At 38.0% G+C, this 19,980-nt stretch overlaps 1 protein-coding gene across 1 annotated transcript in view; it reads left to right on the top strand.

Annotated features, from left to right (window-relative positions):
• Positions 1 to 3,391: 3,391 nt before the first annotated feature.
• Positions 3,392 to 19,980, top strand: part of LOC128687589 (uncharacterized) — a 64,583-nt gene continuing 47,994 nt past the window's right edge. The window contains exons 1-5 of the mRNA XM_070083867.1: positions 3,392 to 3,506; positions 6,024 to 6,159; positions 9,877 to 9,998; positions 13,749 to 13,846; positions 16,909 to 17,051. Coding sequence (XP_069939968.1) covers positions 6,117 to 6,159; positions 9,877 to 9,998; positions 13,749 to 13,846; positions 16,909 to 17,051 — 406 coding nt within the window. The 5' untranslated portion in view covers positions 3,392 to 3,506; positions 6,024 to 6,116. The remainder of the gene's footprint in view (positions 3,507 to 6,023; positions 6,160 to 9,876; positions 9,999 to 13,748; positions 13,847 to 16,908; positions 17,052 to 19,980) is intronic.

The raw sequence follows: 19,980 nt of genomic DNA, 5'->3' as shown, positions 1-19,980 counted from the left end.
TTATCTCCGTTATGCGCGCCGTGAAAGTTCTCTGTACATTTTCTAGGTCGGCAATTTCACCTGCCTTGAAAGGTGCTGTTAGAGTGCAGCAATATTCCAGCCTAGATAGAACAAGTGACCTGAAGAGTGTCATCATGGGCTTGGCCTCCCTAGTTTTGAAGGTTCTCATTATCCATCCTGTCATTTTTCTAGCAGATGCGATTGATACAATGTTATGGTCCTTGAAGGTGAGATCCTCCGACATAATCACTCCTAGGTCTTTGACGTTGGTGTTTCGCTCTATTTTGTGGCCAGAATTTGTTTTGTACTCTGATGAAGATTTAATTTCCTCATGTTTACCATATCTGAGTAATTGAAATTTCTCATCGTTGAACTTCATATTGTTTTCTGCAGCCCACTGAAAGATTTGGTTGATGTCCGCCTGGAGCCTTGCAGTGTCTGCAATGGAAGACACTGTCATGCAGATTCGGGTGTCATCTGCAAAGGAAGACACGGTGCTGTGGCTGACATCCTTGTCTATGTCGGATATGAGGATGAGGAACAAGATGGGAGCTAGTACTGTGCCTTGTGGGACAGAGCTTTTCACCGTAGCTGCCTCGGACTTTACTCTGTTGACGACTACTCTCTGTGTTCTGTTAGTGAGGAAATTATAGATCCATCGACCGACTTTTCCTGTTATTCCTTTAGCGCGCATTTTGTGCGCTATTACGCCATGGTCACACTTGTCGAAGGCTTTTGCAAAGTCTGTATATATTACATCTGCATTCTTTTTGTCTTCTAGTGCATTTAGGACCTTGTCGTAGTGATCCAGTAGTTGAGACAGACAGGAGCGACCTGTTCTAAACCCATGTTGCCCTGGGTTGTGTAACTGATGGGTTTCTAGATGGGTGGTGATCTTGCTTCTTAGGACCCTTTCAAAGATTTTTATGATATGGGATGTTAGTGCTATTGGTCTGTAGTTCTTTGCTGTTGCTTTACTGCCCCCTTTGTGGAGTGGGGCTATGTCTGTTGTTTTTAGTAACTGAGGGACGACCCCCGTGTCCATGCTCCCTCTCCATAGGATGGAAAAGGCTCGTGATAGGGGCTTCTTGCAGTTCTTGATGAACACAGAGTTCCATGAGTCTGGCCCTGGGGCAGAGTGCATGGGCATGTCATTTATCGCCTGTTCGAAGTCATTTGGCGTCAGGATAACATCGGATAGGCTTGTGTTAGTCAAATTTTGTGGCTCTCTCATAAAAAATTCATTTTGGTCTTCGACTCTCAGTCTGGTTAGCGGCTTGCTAAAAACTGAGTCATATTGGGACTTGAGTAGCTCACTCATTTCCTTGCTGTCATCTGTGTAGGACCCATCTTGTTTAAGTAGGGGCCCAATACTGGACGTTGTTCTCGATTTTGATTTGGCATAGGAGAAGAAATACTTTGGGTTTCTTTCGATTTCATTTATGGCTTTTAGTTCTTCCCGCGATTCCTGACTCCTAAAGGATTCTTTTAGCTTAAGTTCGATGCTTGCTATTTCTCTGACCAGTGTCTCCCTGCGCATTTCAGATATATTGACCTCTTTTAGCCGCTCTGTTATTCTTTTCCGTCGCCTGTAAAGGGAGCGCCTGTCTCTTTCTATTTTACATCTACTCCTCCTTTTTCTTAGAGGAATAAGCCTTGTGCATACATCGAGTGCCACCGAGTTAATCTGTTCTAGGCATAAGTTTGGGTCTGTGTTGCTTAGTATATCTTCCCAGCTTATATCGGTTAGGACTTGGTTTACTTGGTCCCACTTTATGTTTTTGTTATTGAAGTTGAATTTGGTGAATGCTCCCTCGTGACTAGTCTCATTTTGTCGGTCTGGGGCTCCATGCATACATGTCTGAACCTCAATTATGTTGTGATCTGAGTATATTGTTTTTGATATGGTGACATTTCTTATCAGATCATCATTGTTAGTGAAGATGAGGTCTAGTGTATTCTCCAGTCTTGTAGGCTCTATTATTTGCTGGTTTAAATTGAATTTTGTGCAGAGATTTAAAAGCTCGTGTGAGTGTGAGTTTTCATCAGAGCTGCCTCCTGGTGTTATTACTGCAACAATATTATTTGCTATATTCCTCCATTTTAGGTGCCTTAAGTTGAAATCCCCCAGGAGCAAGATGTTGGGTGCAGGAGCTGGAAGATTTTCCAGACAGTGGTCAATTTTTAACAGCTGTTCCTGGAATTGCTGGGATGTTGCATCCGGAGGCTTGTAGACTACCACAATGACTAGGTTTTGGTTCTCGACCTTTACTGCTAAAACTTCCACTACGTCATTTGAGGCATTAAGCAGTTCTGTGCAAACAAGTGACTCTGCAATGTAGTATTATGTCACTGATGTCAGCTAGGACTGTATACCTTGTACATGTACCTGTAGAAATAAAATTTATTATTATGTAGCACCAGGTCTACCGGCCCATGCTGGGCAGGTCTTTCTCCAATCAAACTTCTTTTCAGTCAACTTCAACATTCTTCTCCTGATCATTCACGTCACTATGCTCCCTATATATACTCATGTATTCTCTGCTCAGATAGATCTGTTTTTGACTTAATAAAGCCCAATGTGTGGGCGAAACGTTGTCAACCAAGCATCGCACCTTAACCTAAATAACCACATTGGAAATTAGTCACTTTATCTGACTTTTTTGGGGTTATCCTAGGTAATTTACACGTTACTTATGTATGATAATTCGTGTAATGTATCTATGTGTGCCTAGTTATGAGTAAGTAAAGTAAGTAAAGTAAGTAAAGTAAGTAGAGTAAGTAGAGTAAGTAAAGTAGGTAAAGTAAGTAAATAAGTAAGTAAAGTAAGTAGAGTAAGTAGAGTAAGTAAAGTAGGTAAAGTAAGTAAATAAGTAAGTAAAGTAAGTAAAGTAAGTAGAGTAAGTGGAGTAAGTAAAGTAGGTAAAGTAAGTAAATAAGTAAGTAAAGTAAGTAAAGTAAGTAAATAAGTAAGTAAAGTAAGTAAAGTAAGTAAGTAAATAAGTAAGTAAATAAGTAAGTAAAGTAAGTAAAGTAAGTAAAGTAAGTAAAGTAAGTAAAGTAAGTAAAGTAAGTAAAGTAAGTAAAGTAAGTAAAGTAAGTAAAGTAAGTAAAGTAAGTAAAGTAAGTAAAGTAAGTAAAGTAAGTAAGTAAGTAAAGTAAGTAGGATTAGTCTGCCTGAAATGCCTGACTAATCTCAGGCATTCTTTGTACCTAACAACAGTTTATAAAATGTAAATCATACACTGTAACCTTTGCAAAGAAATAAAAATAATATTGTACTGTGTTAAGTAAACATAGGTTGCTGTGGACTGAGAGTTGTGTTGGTAGTTTAAGCGACCAGCAGAGGTAAACAACGTTGTGTTGGTAGTTTAAGCGACCAGCAGAGGTAAACAACGTTGTGTTGGTAGTTTAAGCGACCAGCAGAGGTAAACAACGTCACACTCACGGGATTCTCTCAGCCTTAACAAAACATTTTTTTAAAGGAAGCTTCTTTTCCGTTTCCTGTGAGTTTTGTGCTTGCTATTGCCCAGTCTGGGATTTCTAGTGTGACGTTGCTGTAGGATCTGCATGCTAGGGATCTCCTGGTTGGATGACAAAAGTTTTTATCCCCGTATTTGAACTTAGTCACAGATAGACAAATAGATAGTTTTTAAGGGCAGTCGTCAGGAGAAAAAACTTCTAAGTGGACGTATCCTGAGGAAGAGAAAATAGATTTTTTCAGGTTAAGTTTAATTTTTGTTTTACTAATGGTTATTTATAGTAATGTTGTTATTTATTCTGGGTAAACATTGCCAAATCATAGGATAACTCGTAGTAAATTGCAATAGTTTTTCAAACCTGTATTTTCTGCTTTTTTTTAGGCCCTTGAGAGAATTATTTTTAAAGAATCGACCAAAATCCCTGTAGAGGAACATATTTTTAGGGGGCAGTTTGCTGGAACCTTGATGTTGGTGAGGGGCTCTTGATTTAGGGAATTGGATCTGTGCTCCAGTTCCCCGAATTAAGCCTGAATGCCTTCCACATTTTCCCCCCCAGGCGCTGTATAATCCTCCGGGTTTAGCGCTTCCCCCTTGATTATAATAATAATAATTTAACAAATCTATGTAAAATATTATATAGTATAGCTACAATATAAACTCGTTAGTTTCAAATTATTTACAGAATCTAAATGTAAGCTTAATAAAGTGGAAAATGCCATTGGTTTATTTGAATGATTTAATATTAGTTTATATATGGTGAACAGTGTTTTGGACTGCTGCCTGACAGACCATAGTTTTGAGGTCACGAAAAACAGTTTGAATTATTATAACCATTTATTATACAAAATAGCTAATAGATGACAGCAGGGGACAAGAGCTAGTTGCACTGCCTTATTTAACTTTTTTTTTTTTTGCCTTCCCCTTAATTATCTGCCTATCCACAAGGATGTGTTCTAGGTTTTATTCCATCTGACACTTAACAGCCCCCTCTATACTGTTTATTATATCATTACAGTAACAAACAGGATTAATCTCATAAAAAGTGTTACATAGGTATTACAAACTGAGCGCACATACGGACTTATACTGTTAGGAATGAATGCTACAATTGTAGTAGCAAGGACTTGAGCAGTTTCAAAATATCTTTCTGTATCCATAAAACAACAAAATATAACTTTAAACTTGCCCCCCCCCCAGTACTGTAATGGTCTTTCTCTTTGCATTTAGACAAATATCACCTTACCTCAAAACTATTATTTTCAGAAGGAAAATAATAGTTTGAGAGTTCATTGATTACCTATCTATTGATTACATGTTGATGGTTTTGGGGTTCACTGGTCCTAGGACAGGCCTGATTGCTGGCCTGATAATTCAGACTGTTGGTTCTAGCAAAACACAGTCAACAGAATCACCACAACCTAGCTGATTAAGAACTGGAGTAGCCAATCAAGTTCCCTTGTTAAGACAGTTATGGGTCTGTAGCATAATAAAATGTTCTTATTAATTCAGACAGGTATTTTATGACCAGTGGAAATAAGTCACTGCCTGACCTTTTTATGGGGGAAATCCTAGGTAATTTACACATGATACAAGGTATGATAATTGTACTTATGTGTACCTGTACCTAAATAAACTTACACTGTGTTTAGCACTTAACAATGACTCTGTACAGTCAACCCTCAATTTAATGGACCTCGGTTTAACAGGCTTTGGAAATATGGGGCAAAATCCACTGGGCCAGTTCATTAAGAAAGAGCAAAGTCTAATGATTACAGAACTGTCCATTTTTTTTATGTTCAAGACAAAATACTCTCTCCACCACAATCACCATTACCGGTTGCTGGCTCCCCCTAAATTAGTTTGTTGAATTGAGAGTTTACTGCCACTGGTATCCACCTCAAAATGGTCTTCGGTAACAGCTTGTATGCTATGTAAGATTCTCTGGTAATTTAAATTATAATTATGAATTATCATCAAGATAGTGTTTACTTTGATGTATGCAGAATGTATGTGAGGAAATGAGTGTTTTGCATGAGTGAAAAGTAGAAGCTCTTGACTAATGTTGGAACCAAGCTCATGGTAAGTCTCTCTCGCACATCAAGCCTTGATCAGACTTATTAAAATTGCAGCCTCAAACTGTGACAGGGTGGTGCTTTTTGCATTTAGTGGTTGAAAAATTATCAAAGGTTTTGGACAGCTCTGTTGTATTTTCTTAGCAGTCTGTCAGTAGTACATGAATTATGTGCCTCCTTTAAAGTGCATGATAAACAAATTGGGGCATTATTATACCTGTATATTCTGTAATGCTAAGTTTAGTGCTTTTTAATATAATAATTATGTGCTGTACCTGTAATGAAGCCTATTATATTATTCTTTAAATTAGTGTCCTTGCTATTTATGTATTGACAAAAATTAAGAAAAAAAAAGTACGTTGAATTGCAAACCATTCTCATAAAAAGTTGCAAGTCATAGACTTATAGTATGACAATATACAGATATATTTTCAGAGTTGTGCTGAGTTTTGCAAATTATTTATTTCAGGAAATATAGTGGTTGAGGTGCTATATATTAGAAAGGTATAGTGCTGGCATTTGCAAAGACATATCTTTTATCATAGCAGTGCCAGTGTTTACCATGCCTACAGAAAGAACGCCCCTCTTGCCGCGGCATCCCTCAGGTAGCTTATTGGTATCTAATACTTTTCAAGCTTGGTGCATGTACAGCTTTATACCTTGTATCTAAGCATGTGTGGTGTTCTAACAATTTATTTGCCCACAATCTGTGAGTGTGAGGAAGCTTCGTTACAGTGTTGTCTTTTAGAGAGTATGGAAGAAGTTGATAACTTGCCTACTCCATGTTTAGACTGCAATCAATGTTATTATGTCAGTCAATCAGGCATTGCCTTCCTCTAGTCTTTTTCTAAAAAATACTATGTTTATAATAATACTGTGTGAAGAAATTAATCACTTTACAATATGTACCATATAAAAAAAATAAGAAAACTCCCATAGTTCAACTATGAGAGGTAGATTATATATCATAAGGTAAATTTACTATACAGTACTATACACTGTACTTGAGGTCTAATTTAAGTTGCTGTAAGCTTGCTACACTTGTGCATTATGAACTATAATGTTCTGTACTGCTTAGAAACTGTAACACTGGTAGCACACAAGTTATGTAATGCTTTGTGAACGAATGCTGTATTTTATATTTTGATGTAGACATTTACTTGTTGTCAACAGTTTATGGTTCTAGGGTTCATCATTGCTGTGGCCTGGTCTTGGACCATACCTGCTGGTTGATGGCCTGATCAGTCAGTGCAGCATTTGTTTATAGGGAGGCCTGGTAAAGGACTGGGCCATGGGGGTGTTGACCACCGGAATACCCTCCAGGTAGTCAGTATCTCAACAATTCTTAGTCAGTTTATCTGGAGTTTATCTGGAGAGAGTTCCGGGGGTCAACGCCCCCGCGGCCCGGTCTGTGAAATCAGTGTCCCAGGATGCGACCCACACCAGTCGACTAACACCCAGGTACCCATTTTACTGATGGGGAACATAGACAACAGGTGGAAAGAAACACGTCCAATGTTTCTACTCTGGCTGGGAATCGAACCCAGGCCCTCACCGTGTGAAGCGAGAGCGTTAACCACCAGGCCACCAGAAATTTTGTAAATGTTGGAACCTTGACAGTCTACATGTGTTAATTTATAGCCATATGCAGGTACAATCCTCAATCAGTGTCATGTATGCTGGAAAAGCCTTTTTCAAAGAGGCATTTTGAATGCGGTTCAGCTTTCCATTGAAACCCATAATAAAATTTGAAAGTGGCCTAAAATATTTGGATTAAGTATGTATATTAAATTTTTTCTTTACACAATAGATAATATTATGCTGTATATGGTTGTACTATAATGCATGTATTACCAAATATAGGTGAAAATGATGCATGTCATGACTTTCTGAGGAGATGTAATGTGTTTGTGCATGTACGTGCATGTACATATGTGTGTGCAGGTGCATGTGAATGTGTGCATGTGCATGTGCGTACCTGTGGACACACACGTGTGGGGGGGGGAAGGAAAGAATAAGTGGTGCATGAAGCATGTTGGGTAGCCATGGGCATCCATAGTAAAGTCTAACCTAACTTACATGAATTTTTTTTTTTTTTGTATTTTTAAACATATAATTGTTACATAAGTTTACCTGGAGTTTACCTGGAGAGAGTTCCGGGGGTCAACGCCCCCGCGGCCCGGTCTGTGACCAGGCCTCCTGGTGGATCAGAGCCTGATCAACCAGGCTGTTGCTGCTGGCTGCACGCAAACCAACGTACGAGCCACAGCCCGGCTGATCCGGAACTGACTTTAGGTGCTTGTCCAGTGCCAGCTTGAAGACTGCCAGGGGTCTGTTGGTAATCCCCCTTATGTGTGCTGGGAGGCAGTTGAACAGTCTCGGGCCCCTGACACTTATTGTATGGTCTCTTAACGTGCTAGTGACACCCCTGCTTTTCATTGGGGGGATGGTGCATCGTCTGCCAAGTCTTTTGCTTTCGTAGTGAGTGATTTTCGTGTGCAAGTTCGGTACTAGTCCCTCTAGGATTTTCCAGGTGTATATAATCATGTATCTCTCCCTCCTGCATTCCAGGGAATACAGGTTTAGGAACCTCAAGCGCTCCCAATAATTGAGGTGTTTTATCTCCGTTATGCGTGCCGTGAAAGTGGGGACACTTATTTTATACATTTTGAAAAGCCACTGGTTATGCAGAGCATTTTGGGCAGATGAATACTAGAGCTTAAGGCCACTTGATACTGTATAGTTGAACTTTAAGTGGTTAAACGAAGCTAATTTTTGTCATGTTATGTGACCCCCATGAATGTACAGTGAAACCATGATTTATTGTACCCTGGTTTATTGTATTCCATTGCTTCTCAATGTTGTCTGTATCCAGACAACATTGAGAAGCAATGGACAAAAATTAGTTAAATCCAGAGTTGTCTGCTACCGTTGCAGTCTACTGGGTAACTTTAGCTTCAGATTTAAGAGACTTCATGAAATCAAAAAGTTTTTGCTGTTGTTACAGTCATGGAAAAATCTTCTATTAATTTTGATTTAAAGGACACTCCCTTTCCTATTAGTTGTTTAAGTCAAGGATTCACTGAAATAATAATAATGTAATTGAGAAGTAGACTGTTTCTCTAGCCTCAGGTGCTGTAAAATTCAACTGCCTGATTACATCCTTGCTTGACTTCGATTTTGATGCTATCGATTGTACTCCTTGATTTGTGTTCGTGGGGGGTCAAGGCTTGGCTCCTGGTCCTTCCTTTTATGCTGATCATTCAACATTATAAGCTAATGGCCTATCATACTTTTGAAGCTACATAAGGTGTTCACCTTGACTGCTTCTGCATTCAGTTCAATTTATTTTCCTGATACCCGAGACTGGAGAAGTACTACTAACATTCCTATAATTCATGGTGCTTTTAGCTTCCATTTTCATTCCCTTGTACCTGCTCCTCACACACTTATTCATCCCCTCATTTCCATGGATCATTTTTTATTTTATCAGATACTCCTGATTGAACCAAATGCCTCAATTTAAATTGCATTGTTTGTGGCACATAAGTAAGTAAGAGTAAGTAAACATGAAATTCAGTATTCTTATGGAGAATATTGGATGATTCAGTCCTTTTTGTATCATAAATTTCTGTATTACAGTTACCATTATATAAACTACAACTCTTATCTCCACTATTCTTCACCCATCAATTGTACCCTTCTTTCTGGCATGGCTGTTGTAACCATCAGAGTTGTTACTTAGCATGATTATTGTAGTATTTATATTTCTTATCTCCATATATGTTGTAACAATCATGAGTTGTTACCCAAAATAATCTTTGTAGCACAGTACTTAAATTTGTCTCACTATAACTAAACTGAATTGCTTTGAACATTTATGTAATAGACATACTTATTCTGTAAATTAGTTTTGGGTGTGTTTAATTTTAAGTCTACTCAAACTGCATTGCATAACTTTGATCTTTTCCATATATGATTAACCTGTATATAATGTAATATAATCTTTGTTTTACTAAGAATAGATATTAGTTACAAAGTTCCACTCACGCAAAATATATTGTACAGTGCTGTAATCTGTTTAAAGTAATGTTAGATAAATTGTAAAATTGTAAATTTAATTCATATCTTAAGTATGGTATCTTCTGTATGAAGTACAGTATATTAGTATTGGTGCCCATCTGGCAAGACAGTGATGGAGTGAGTGATGATGAAAGTGTTTCTTCTTTTCTGGGTCACCCTGTCTTCGTGGGAGGCAGCCGGTTTGTTGAAAAAAAAAAAAAGTTTACCATCAAGTAATGAAGTTTCCCCCTAATCTTCAGCAATGGATGCAAGGGAGGCTCGAAGACAGACTGCAGCTACGGTAGTCATCTTGGTAGTGCTGACCTTGGAACGTCTTGCTTACTATGCCCTTGCTACAAATTTCTTTCTGTTTCTTAACAAGGTAAATGGTACGACTACTTTTTGTATCAAGTTTTTTTTATTAATGTCTTGATTTAGATTGTACAGTACTGTATTTAAAATCGGTATTAAGTTTTTAAGTATTTTGACTCACTTTATACTCTAGTTTGGAGGGGCTTCTAAGCTGTCATATCTGAACACCTCTGCAAGGACATTGATAATGTATGAGTGAAGTGAAAGTGTTGAATGATGATTAATGTATTTTCTTTTTGGGGATTTTCTTTCTTTTTGGGTCACCCTGCCTCGGTGGGAGACGGCCGACTTGTTGAAAAAAAAAATAAGTATTTAGTGCTTCCTTAATATAATAATAATAATAATAATAATAATAATAATAATAATAATAATAATAATAATAATAATAATAATAGAGAAGTAATAATATATGTGTCTTTTTTATGCTTTATTAAAAATGTATTGTATAATAATAATTTGAATTAGTGCTGCATTAAAATCATCTTTATGAAGAGTGAAGCTAGAAGGGTAGGTAGAATTGATTAAGAATTGTTTTTGTTGCTAATATATCAGCAACTTTCACACTGTATCACAAGGTATATAATATTAATGAATGTATGAATTAAACTTGTGTGATGTCTGGAACATTATGTGGATATGTTTTGCTCACCATGAGTTTCTTTAATCCAGTGAGAAGTGAGGAGAGAGGACAGGTGTAGAGTAGGCAGGACATGTAGAGTACAATTTGTTTTACCTGACAGCAATGATTGATGACTCAAGATCAGTTAAGCAAACAATTTAGGAATGATTAAAACTGCAAGTGTCCTGTACAAGTGTGTTTGCCCCAACTGAGGTTCTAACCAACCTAAACACTGCACCTAGCAGTGGAAAAATTGGTTTCTGTATCATCTGCAGTGTAATTTGGCTATGGTATGTGGATGACAACTTCATAATAATGCTCAAAAGATTCAAACTGGCCCTTCAAAAGAGGCTGAAAGTAGTTGAACCTTTAATCAAGTTCAAACTAGAGGAGGGGTGTGACAATAACTTCTCTACATAAATTTACATCTATGTAAATATGGTGGCTAACTGACTTTTGAAATGTATCAGAAGCCTACCACCAAGGATGATCTTGTGCACTTTCACTCGCACCATGACAACAAAATGAAAAGGGAAGTGGCAATTGGATTTTTTCTTATAGCTTTTAGAATCTACTGCCCCGAATTTCTAGAAAAGGAATGCACTGTTATCTACTAGACCTCAAACTGCATTTCCCCTCCCACTTCATTAGTAACTGTAGACAGTGTGCATTATGAATTTTCTGATTGTTGACTACAATCAAGGCTCTCACTAACAAGAAACTGAAAATCATTGTCTATTCCAAAGATGGGGTATGCTGTACACTATACCATGTGGGATTTGTAGTGAAATTTACATGATCACAGCAATCACAAATATGCTTTCCACTTAGATACTCTCAGTAACACGTGTGATACATATGAAGACCCACGGCCATCTGCTGAACGGGAAGGAGGCCAGACTCGTCAACAACAAAAAAAAAGGAGGATTAACAAAAATGTTGTTGTTTAGGATCAGCAGTTATCAGTTTGGGTACTACAGTTGTACAGAACTCTGGAAATTCTAATATTTCTGAAGTGCTGGCTAACCTGGTCCTGGGCCTCCAAGACATGACCATCAAGTGAATTAAATTGTGCAGTACTTCACACACCCTACCTACACAACATTTAATCTTTTTCTACCATACATAGAGGTTTCCCTCACTTTGTGGTTTTGTTTTGTGTGAGTATAAATTAGCTCTTATATGATAACCCAATAATACATCTTTAAGTATGGTGCCTGTTCTCGAAAGGAAGGATGGGGATATAAGTACGGTGCCTGCACTCTGAAGGAAGGGTGGGAATATAAGTGCGGTGCCTGCACTGTGGGGGTGGGGATATTTGTAGATTTTGAACTCTATATCGGCACCATTCCAGCAAGACAGTGATGGAGTGAATGATGGTGAAAGTGTTTCTTCTTTTTTAGGTCACCCTGCCTCGGTGGGAGATGGTTGGTTTGTTAAAAAAAAAAAATTAATTTATTTCTAAACTGGTTTATATTGGCATTCATAAGAAAAAATGACATAAAAAAAAAAAGATTTAGGCACAGAAATTCACTGAGCATGTTTTGACGAAATTTTATGATTGTTTTTTAATTTAAGTGTTTTACCCCAAGTCCAATAAAGATGGACTCCAGATGACTTGATATTGGGTTGCTTGAATTGTGCAGATACTAAGATGAGACTAAGGATAGAGGAAGGGAGGAAGGATGGAGTAGTAGAGGTATATGTATTCATTGGTTCATAACGTGTTCACTTCAGTCTAGACAGACTGGTTGGTTGGTTGTTTTGGAGGGAGGGTAAAAGTAAGGAGGATTATGATTTAATTTTATATTTAATTTTTTCACTTGTTGTTTGACCTGTTGCATTTTTTTTTAGTATATGGCCATTTGATGCTTATCTGGTATGCTCCTAAAACATGACTCACGAAATCGTAATGACATGATTGCAAACAAACCATACCACGGGCGGGGATAGAACCCGCGATCAGAGAGTGGCTAACGCAACGGTCTGGAGTTTTGAGACTCTTTGATCGCGGGTTCTATCCCCGCCTGTGGTATGGTTTGGTATGCTCCTATTTTTTAGGTAAAAATTCTTCTTTCTTTCAACACACCGGCCGTATCCCACCGAGGCGGGGTGGCCCAAAAGGAAAAACGAAAGTTTCTCCTTTTACATTTAGTAATATATACAGGAGAAGGGGTTACTAGCCCCTTGCTCCCGGCATTTTAGTCGCCTCTTACAACACGCATGGCTTACGGAGGAAGAATTCTGTTCCACTTCCCCATGGAGATAAGAGGAAATAAACAAGAACAAGAACTAGAAAGAAAATAGAAGAAAACCCAGAGGGGTGTGTATATATATGCTTGTACATGTATGTGTAGTGTGACCTAAGTGTAAGTAGAAGTAGCAAGACGTACCTGAAATCTTGCATGTTTATGAGACAGAAAAAAGGACACCAGCAATCCTACCATCATGTAAAACAATTACAGGCTTTCGTTTTACACTCACTTGGCAGGACGGTAGTACCTCCCTGGGTGGTTGCTGTCTACCAACCTACTACATCTATATATATATTTCTTCTTTCAACACACCGGCCGCATCCCACCGAGGCGGGGTGGCCCAAAAGGAAAAACGAAAGTTTCTCCTTTTACATTTAGTAATATATACAGGAGAAGAGGTTACTAGCCCCTTGCTCCCGGCATTTTAGTTGCCTCTTACAACACGCATGGCTTACGGAGGAAGAATTCTGTTCCACTTCCCCATGGAGATAAGAGGAAATAAACAAGAATAAGAACTAGAAAGAAAATAGAAGAAAACCCAGAGGGGTGTGTATATATGTGCTTGTACATGTATGTGTAGTGTGACCTAAGTGTAAGTAGAAGTAGCAAGACGTACCTGAAATCTTGCATGTTCATGAGACAGAAAAAAGGACACCAGCAATCCTACCATCATGTAAAACAATTACAGGCTTTCGTTTTACACTCACTTGGCAGGACGGTAGTACCTCCCTGGGCGGTTGCTGTCTACCAACCTACTACCTAAAATATATATATATATATATATATATTTTTTTTTTTTTTTTTACCTGTAACTTGATGGCACAATTAATGGCTGTTGGGAAATTTAAAAATTTGAGTTAATATAACCTTGTTTGTCCACTTGAAGGGTCCTTGGGATGGTCCTCAGGCATGGGATTCTCTGGATGCTATGAATGCTGTATTTGTCCTGGCGGGAGTCTCATACATGTCTGCTCTTCTAGGCGGGTATGTCACTGACTATTATAACCTAGCATATCTGACCTTTAAATAAATTACTTGTCATCAAACAGGATAAGAAATCACAGTTTGGGATATTGAGCTGAAGTGCACATTCCTTCTTATTAGTACAGGTTGGCCATCGCTAATCCGGCAACCAGTTATCCGGTTCCATCAGTAATCTGGCACTAATTTTGGCTAGCATAATTTCAAATTTCATCATTATACTGACTCAAATCATTATACTGGCTCAAATTTCATCATTATACTGACTCAGAAAATGTGCAGATGGTTGTAAATCCACAGCAGCAAGCCAGTGGAGGAGAAACCAGTGATGAAAATGAGGAAGATGTAGCAGAAAGAGCCTCTACTGATAGGTTAAGTGTATTCTAACCTAACCACTGTAATCCGGCAAACTCACTGATCCGGCACACTACAGGTCCCAGTGCTGCCGGATTAGTGATGGCCAACCTGTGCAGTAGAACCCCTGTATCTGTTGATTCAGTATCTGCGGATTCAGTTATCCATGGTTTACCGTGGCCTAAAAATACCTCTTAATTTTGCATAATAATGGTCCCAGAGCACAAAAGTGGAGAGGCTGGCAGTTATTCAAAGCCTAAGAGAAGCTGTCAAGTGCTTCCCATCAGTAAAAAAATGATAATTCCACTTATTGTGCATAATATATCAATTAAACTTTATAATATGTATGTTTAGGATTTACATTTAGGGTTTGCTACTATCCATGGTTTTGGTATCTATGGCAGGTCATTAGAACTTATCGCCTGCAGATATGGGGGTCCTACTGTACTGTACTCCACCATGTTGCAAAATGAAAACATTGTGAGGCTTTCAACTTGTACTCCAAATTCCTAAAGCCCCTACCGGCTGATCATCCACTTGGACATTAATGGTAGTGTGGAGAGAATGAGTTAAGCAAGGAGGATGAATATATAATGAAAGTATTAGCAACAAGTACTTATATGTAAGGGGAGTTTTCACATATTAAGTACATATGTGAAAGCACCATGGACCTGACAGCAGTAGGCAGCAATAGTCTGACTTTGGGCTGGGCTTCAAGAGTAGAACTCCTCTCAAAAATAGTTAAATGTGTCAACTATGATGAAAGGTCCTAAGAGAACTATGCTAGTCAAAAGGGGTACACTATAAAGCAATTAACCCTCTAACTGTCCAAATGTAGATCTACATTTTTACTGCTAGTGCTCCAAATATTTAAAAAAAAAAATTAAAACAAAGAGGGCACAATTTTATGTGTATAATAAGATAAAACAAAATTTACCTCCAGTACTTAACGAGATATAAGGCGGCAAAGTTGGCACTAGATACTCACCTGACTGCAACGTGGATTCCTACTACTTGCAGAAGTGTTGCCAATTTAACTTTTTTCTTGTTTTTCTTCATTTACTTAGTTTTTATGTAGGGGTTATCCCCAAAAAGGTTGGAGGGAGAGGGTAAAGGAGGTTTTGTGGGCGAGAGGCTTGGACTTCCAGCAAGCATGCGTGAGCGTGTTAGATAGGATTGAATGGAGACAAATGGTGTTTGGGACCTGACGAGCTGTTGGAGTGTAGGCAGGGTAATATTTTGTGAAGGGATTCAGGGAAACTGGTTAGTTGGACTTGAATCCTGGAAATGGGAAGCGCAATGCCTGCACTTTAAAGGAGGGGTTTGGGATATTGGCAGTTTGGAGGGACATCTAAGCTGTCGTGTCTGAGCACCTCTGCAAAGACAGTGAATATGTGTGAGTGATGATGAAAGTTTTTTTCTTTCTTTTTGGCTTTTTCTTTCTTTTTAGGTCACCCTGCCTCGGTGGGAAATGGTCGACGTGTTAAAAAAAATTAAAATTTATGGTAGATCTTGTGATATCATAGCCAGTCTTTGTTCTTACACAAATATTAGGTACAGATGTAGTAATGAAGCAGTTACGAACACATTGACAGGTGAACATGTTCACCTGCATCAGTCACATACTATTGTGTAGAAATACATACAAATTATTTATAGGTCCCAGAAATGTTTTTAGAAGTGCTGGAGTATATGAAACTCCATGAAGCACAGTGTCAGACAGAGTGGCACTCTATCTGTCTCTGTGTCTGTATCTCTCTGTCTACCTCTCTATCTCTCTGTCTGTCTTTCTGTCTACCTGCCTGTCTCTCTCTACCTGCCTGTGTCTCTGTCTCTGAGAGAGCAGTTCATGAACTTGATCATAAGCTAGACTTTCAAACACATGTTACTCATGTTGCAGAATAATTTCTCTTTACTTAGGGCATAGGTGATAGGACATTCTGGCAGGATGACAGTACTAGAGTTATCAAAATTGAAAGGATGTGACACTAATGTTGCACATGGGTTATTATCATGATGTTTGCTCTAGCTGGTATTCAGTTGAACTGGTGCTCCCACAAAGTACTGAGGGGGTCCTTTTTTTTTTTTTTTGATACTGTGCATACTGAGTGTTAAGACCCATTTTATACTGCCTAGGCCTATCAGGCTTCTAGTTCCAAATTTGAAGACAGGAAAAATGAAACATTGATCTATGTTTGGAGTACTATCAATAAGAATGTAGGTCTGCGTTTGGACAGTTAAAGGGTTAATTTGCCCTCCACATTCCAAGCTAAGAAACTCCATGACTTTCCACCATACTGAATCTCTAAACTTGTCATAAAATAAGTGTTTTTAAATTATTTGGTGATTTTTTTTCCAAGGTTTAACCTTTCTGAGAATGTCTGATGCTGAAATTTGGATATCTGTATGTTCAGAATTAGGGACACATTTCAAATTTGGATTCTATTCAAAATAATGAGAAAAACTTTTCTCAATAAAAATTTCAGATATGTAGGATAATAATTTTAAACTGACAAACAAGATGATTGTATAATTCATTTAGCTTGCAAATTTTGTATAGTATATACAGAGGCAATCTTTTCTCCTTGGATACATTGTATGCAGTACATGCTAGGATTTGAGGCTGGAGATACCTCCCTCAGTTGCCTTAATAAAATGAAGTCAAGTCGAATTATAATATAGTTATTTTCGAATGTCTGTGAATGTTTCAGATACATATCAGATGCGTGGCTGGGACGCTTTAAGACTATGGTGGCTGGTTTTTTACTGTACATAAGCGGTTATATCCTTCTGACCTTAATGGCAGTTGATCGTTTGCCTCGTATCATATGTGAAGCCAATAATAATAGTTCAGGTATGTATACTTATCTTTCTCTTCTTGTATTTCTCCTTTTGTAAATAAATACAGGAGAAGGGGTTACTAGCCCCTTGCTCCTGGCATTTTAGTTGCCTATTACAACACGCATGGCTTACGGAGGAAGAATTCTGTTCCACTTGCCCATGGAGATAAGAGGAAATAAACAAGAACCAGAACCAAAAAGAAAATAGCAGAAAACCCAGAGGGGTGTGTATATATATGCTTGTACATGTATGTGTAGTGTGACCTAAGTGCAAGTAGAAGTAGCAAGACGTACCTGAAATCTTGCATGTTTATGAGACAGAAAAAAGGACACCAGCAATCCTACCATCATGTAAAACAATTACAGGCTTTCGTTTTACACTCACTTGGCAGGATGATATTACCTCCCTGGGAGGTTGCTGTTTACCAACCTACTACCTAAAATAAATAAATCTTTCTTTCAACACACCGGCCGTATCCCACCGAGGTGGGGTGGCCCAAAAGGAAAAACGAAAGTTTCTCCTTTTACATTTAGTAATATATACAGGAGAAGGGGTTACTAGCCCCTTACGCATGGCTTACGGAGGAAGAATTCTGTTCCACTTCCCCATGGAGGTAGGAGGAAATAAACAAGAACAAGAACTAGAAAGAAAATAGAAGAAAACTCAAAGGGGTGTGCATATATATGCTTGTACATGTATGTGTAGTGTGACCTAAGTGTAAGTAGAAGTAGCAAGACATACCTGAAATCTTGCATGTTTATGGGACAGAAAAAAAGACGCCAGCAATCCTACCATCGTGTAAAACAACTACAGGCTTTCGTTTTACACTCACTTGGCAGGACGGTAGTACCTCCCTGGGTGGTTGCTGTCTACCAACCTACTACCTTTAAAATAAATAAATATATATATATATATATTTCTTTCTTTTAACACACCAGCTGTATCCCACTGAGGCAGGGTGGCCCAAAAAAGAAAAACGAAAGTTTCTCTTTTTAAATTTAGTAATTTATACGGGAGAAGGGGTTACTAGCCCCTTGCTCCTGGCATTTTAGTTGCCTCTTACAACACGCATGGCTTATGGAGGAAGAATTCTGTTCCACTTCCCTGTGGAGGTAAGAGGAAATAAACAAGAACAAGAACTAGAAAGAAAATAGAAGAAAACCCAGAGGGGTGTATATATATGCTTGTACATGTATGTGTAGTGTGACCTAAGTGTGAGTAGAAGTAGCAAGACGTACCTGAAATCTTGCATGTGTATGAGACAGAAAAAAAAGACACCAGCAATCCTACCATCGTGTAAAACAGTTACAGGCTTCCGTTTTACACTCACTTGGCAGGACGGTAGTACCTCGCTGGGCGGTTGCTGTCTACCAACCTACTACCTAAAATAAATAAATAGATAAATAAATAAATAGATAAATAAATAAATAGATAAATATATAACAATAAAAAAGTACAATACACACATAGTGCACTCATTACTTACCTTAAAATATTTGTAGTCTTAATCTAGGGTGAGATGAGTAGTATTTATTGTAAAAAATCAAGTGTGGTATGTGTGGTAGTCAGCCGGGCTACCATACCAGGCCAACCCACCCACACATATTCTATATTTAAGCATCCCAGAGCAATAAATTGTATATACAGTTCACTCATTACTTACCTTAAAATATTTGTAGTCTTAATGTAGGGTCAGGAGTAAGTAAATGAGATAAAACGAATAAATGAGAGAGAGAAAGAATGAGTGCATGAGAGAGGACAGGCGCAGAGTTATGTAAACAAACCAGGCGAAGGTAAGCTTTGTAAACAAAGTGTACACGTCTGGTTTGTGTACAAGTTACACTGTGTACAAGTTGTCTCTACATTGATACGGTAAAATAAATAAAGAAGAACACGCCCATTCTCATGTAACATCATTTTGAGAAGAAATGAAGCTCTGAGTGAAGGCAATGGAAATAAGTCACTCTGTTTGACTTTTTTGGGTTATCCTGGGATCTCTACACATATGCTGTTATATATGATAATCTATGTAACTGTATTTGTGTATACCTGAATAAACTTACATACATACAAAAGAAATAATTTTCTATAGTTACCCCCAGTAACACATTTTCTCTTATGTTAGATTAGAAAAAATGTTATTCTTGGCATCACTTGTACAAGTTATCTAGTTACCACATCTCATATTTATGTTTATTTATTCTATTGTGGGGTGTATTTATCATCTTTATATGTTATGTATCATGTTTATTATATAATTTTTAAAAAAATATCATGGATGGATTAATGAAAATGTGTATATTAACGTAATATACGACATTTAATGAGACTCGATGATTATTATTATCATTACTAATATGATGTCTGGAGACATAAGACACTTTTACTGATTTTAATGTGTACCTGCATGCCAGCACAGTATGTAAGTTTATTTAAGTACATGTATACATAAGCATAATTATCAGAGTATATATAAAATATGAAATAACTTTTAAAAACACTTAAAATTTTGGAGTTTCCAGACATAATGGAGAGACTTAGTGCTTACGGATCTCACAGAGAATGTAAACAAACCAGGTGGGGCGCGGTGACCGTATTAGAAAGTCAGGTGGGGGGAGCCCTAGAGCGAATTTTGGTCATAATTTGCAATGACCATATTAGCGGAACGCCGTAAAGCGAAACGCCGTAAAGCGGGGCCCTACTGTATATATGAGGAGAGTGAAGTTCAGGTTAGGGTGTGTAGAAGAGAGGGAGACTACTTCCCGGTAAAAGTAGGACTTAGACAGGGATGTGTAATGTCACGATGGTTGTTTAATATATTTATAGATGGGGTTGTAAAAGAAGTAAATGCTAGGGTGTTCGGGAGAGGGGTGGGATTAAATTATGGAGAATTAAATACAAAATGGGAAGTGACACAGATACTTTTTGCTGATGATACTGTG

Source organism: Cherax quadricarinatus, chromosome 11 (genome assembly GCF_038502225.1).
Source record: "Cherax quadricarinatus isolate ZL_2023a chromosome 11, ASM3850222v1, whole genome shotgun sequence".
Taxonomy (NCBI): Eukaryota; Metazoa; Arthropoda; class Malacostraca; order Decapoda; family Parastacidae; genus Cherax; species Cherax quadricarinatus.
Note: the sequence above shows the minus strand (reverse complement) of the source record. Positions and strands in the feature narration are given on the sequence as shown.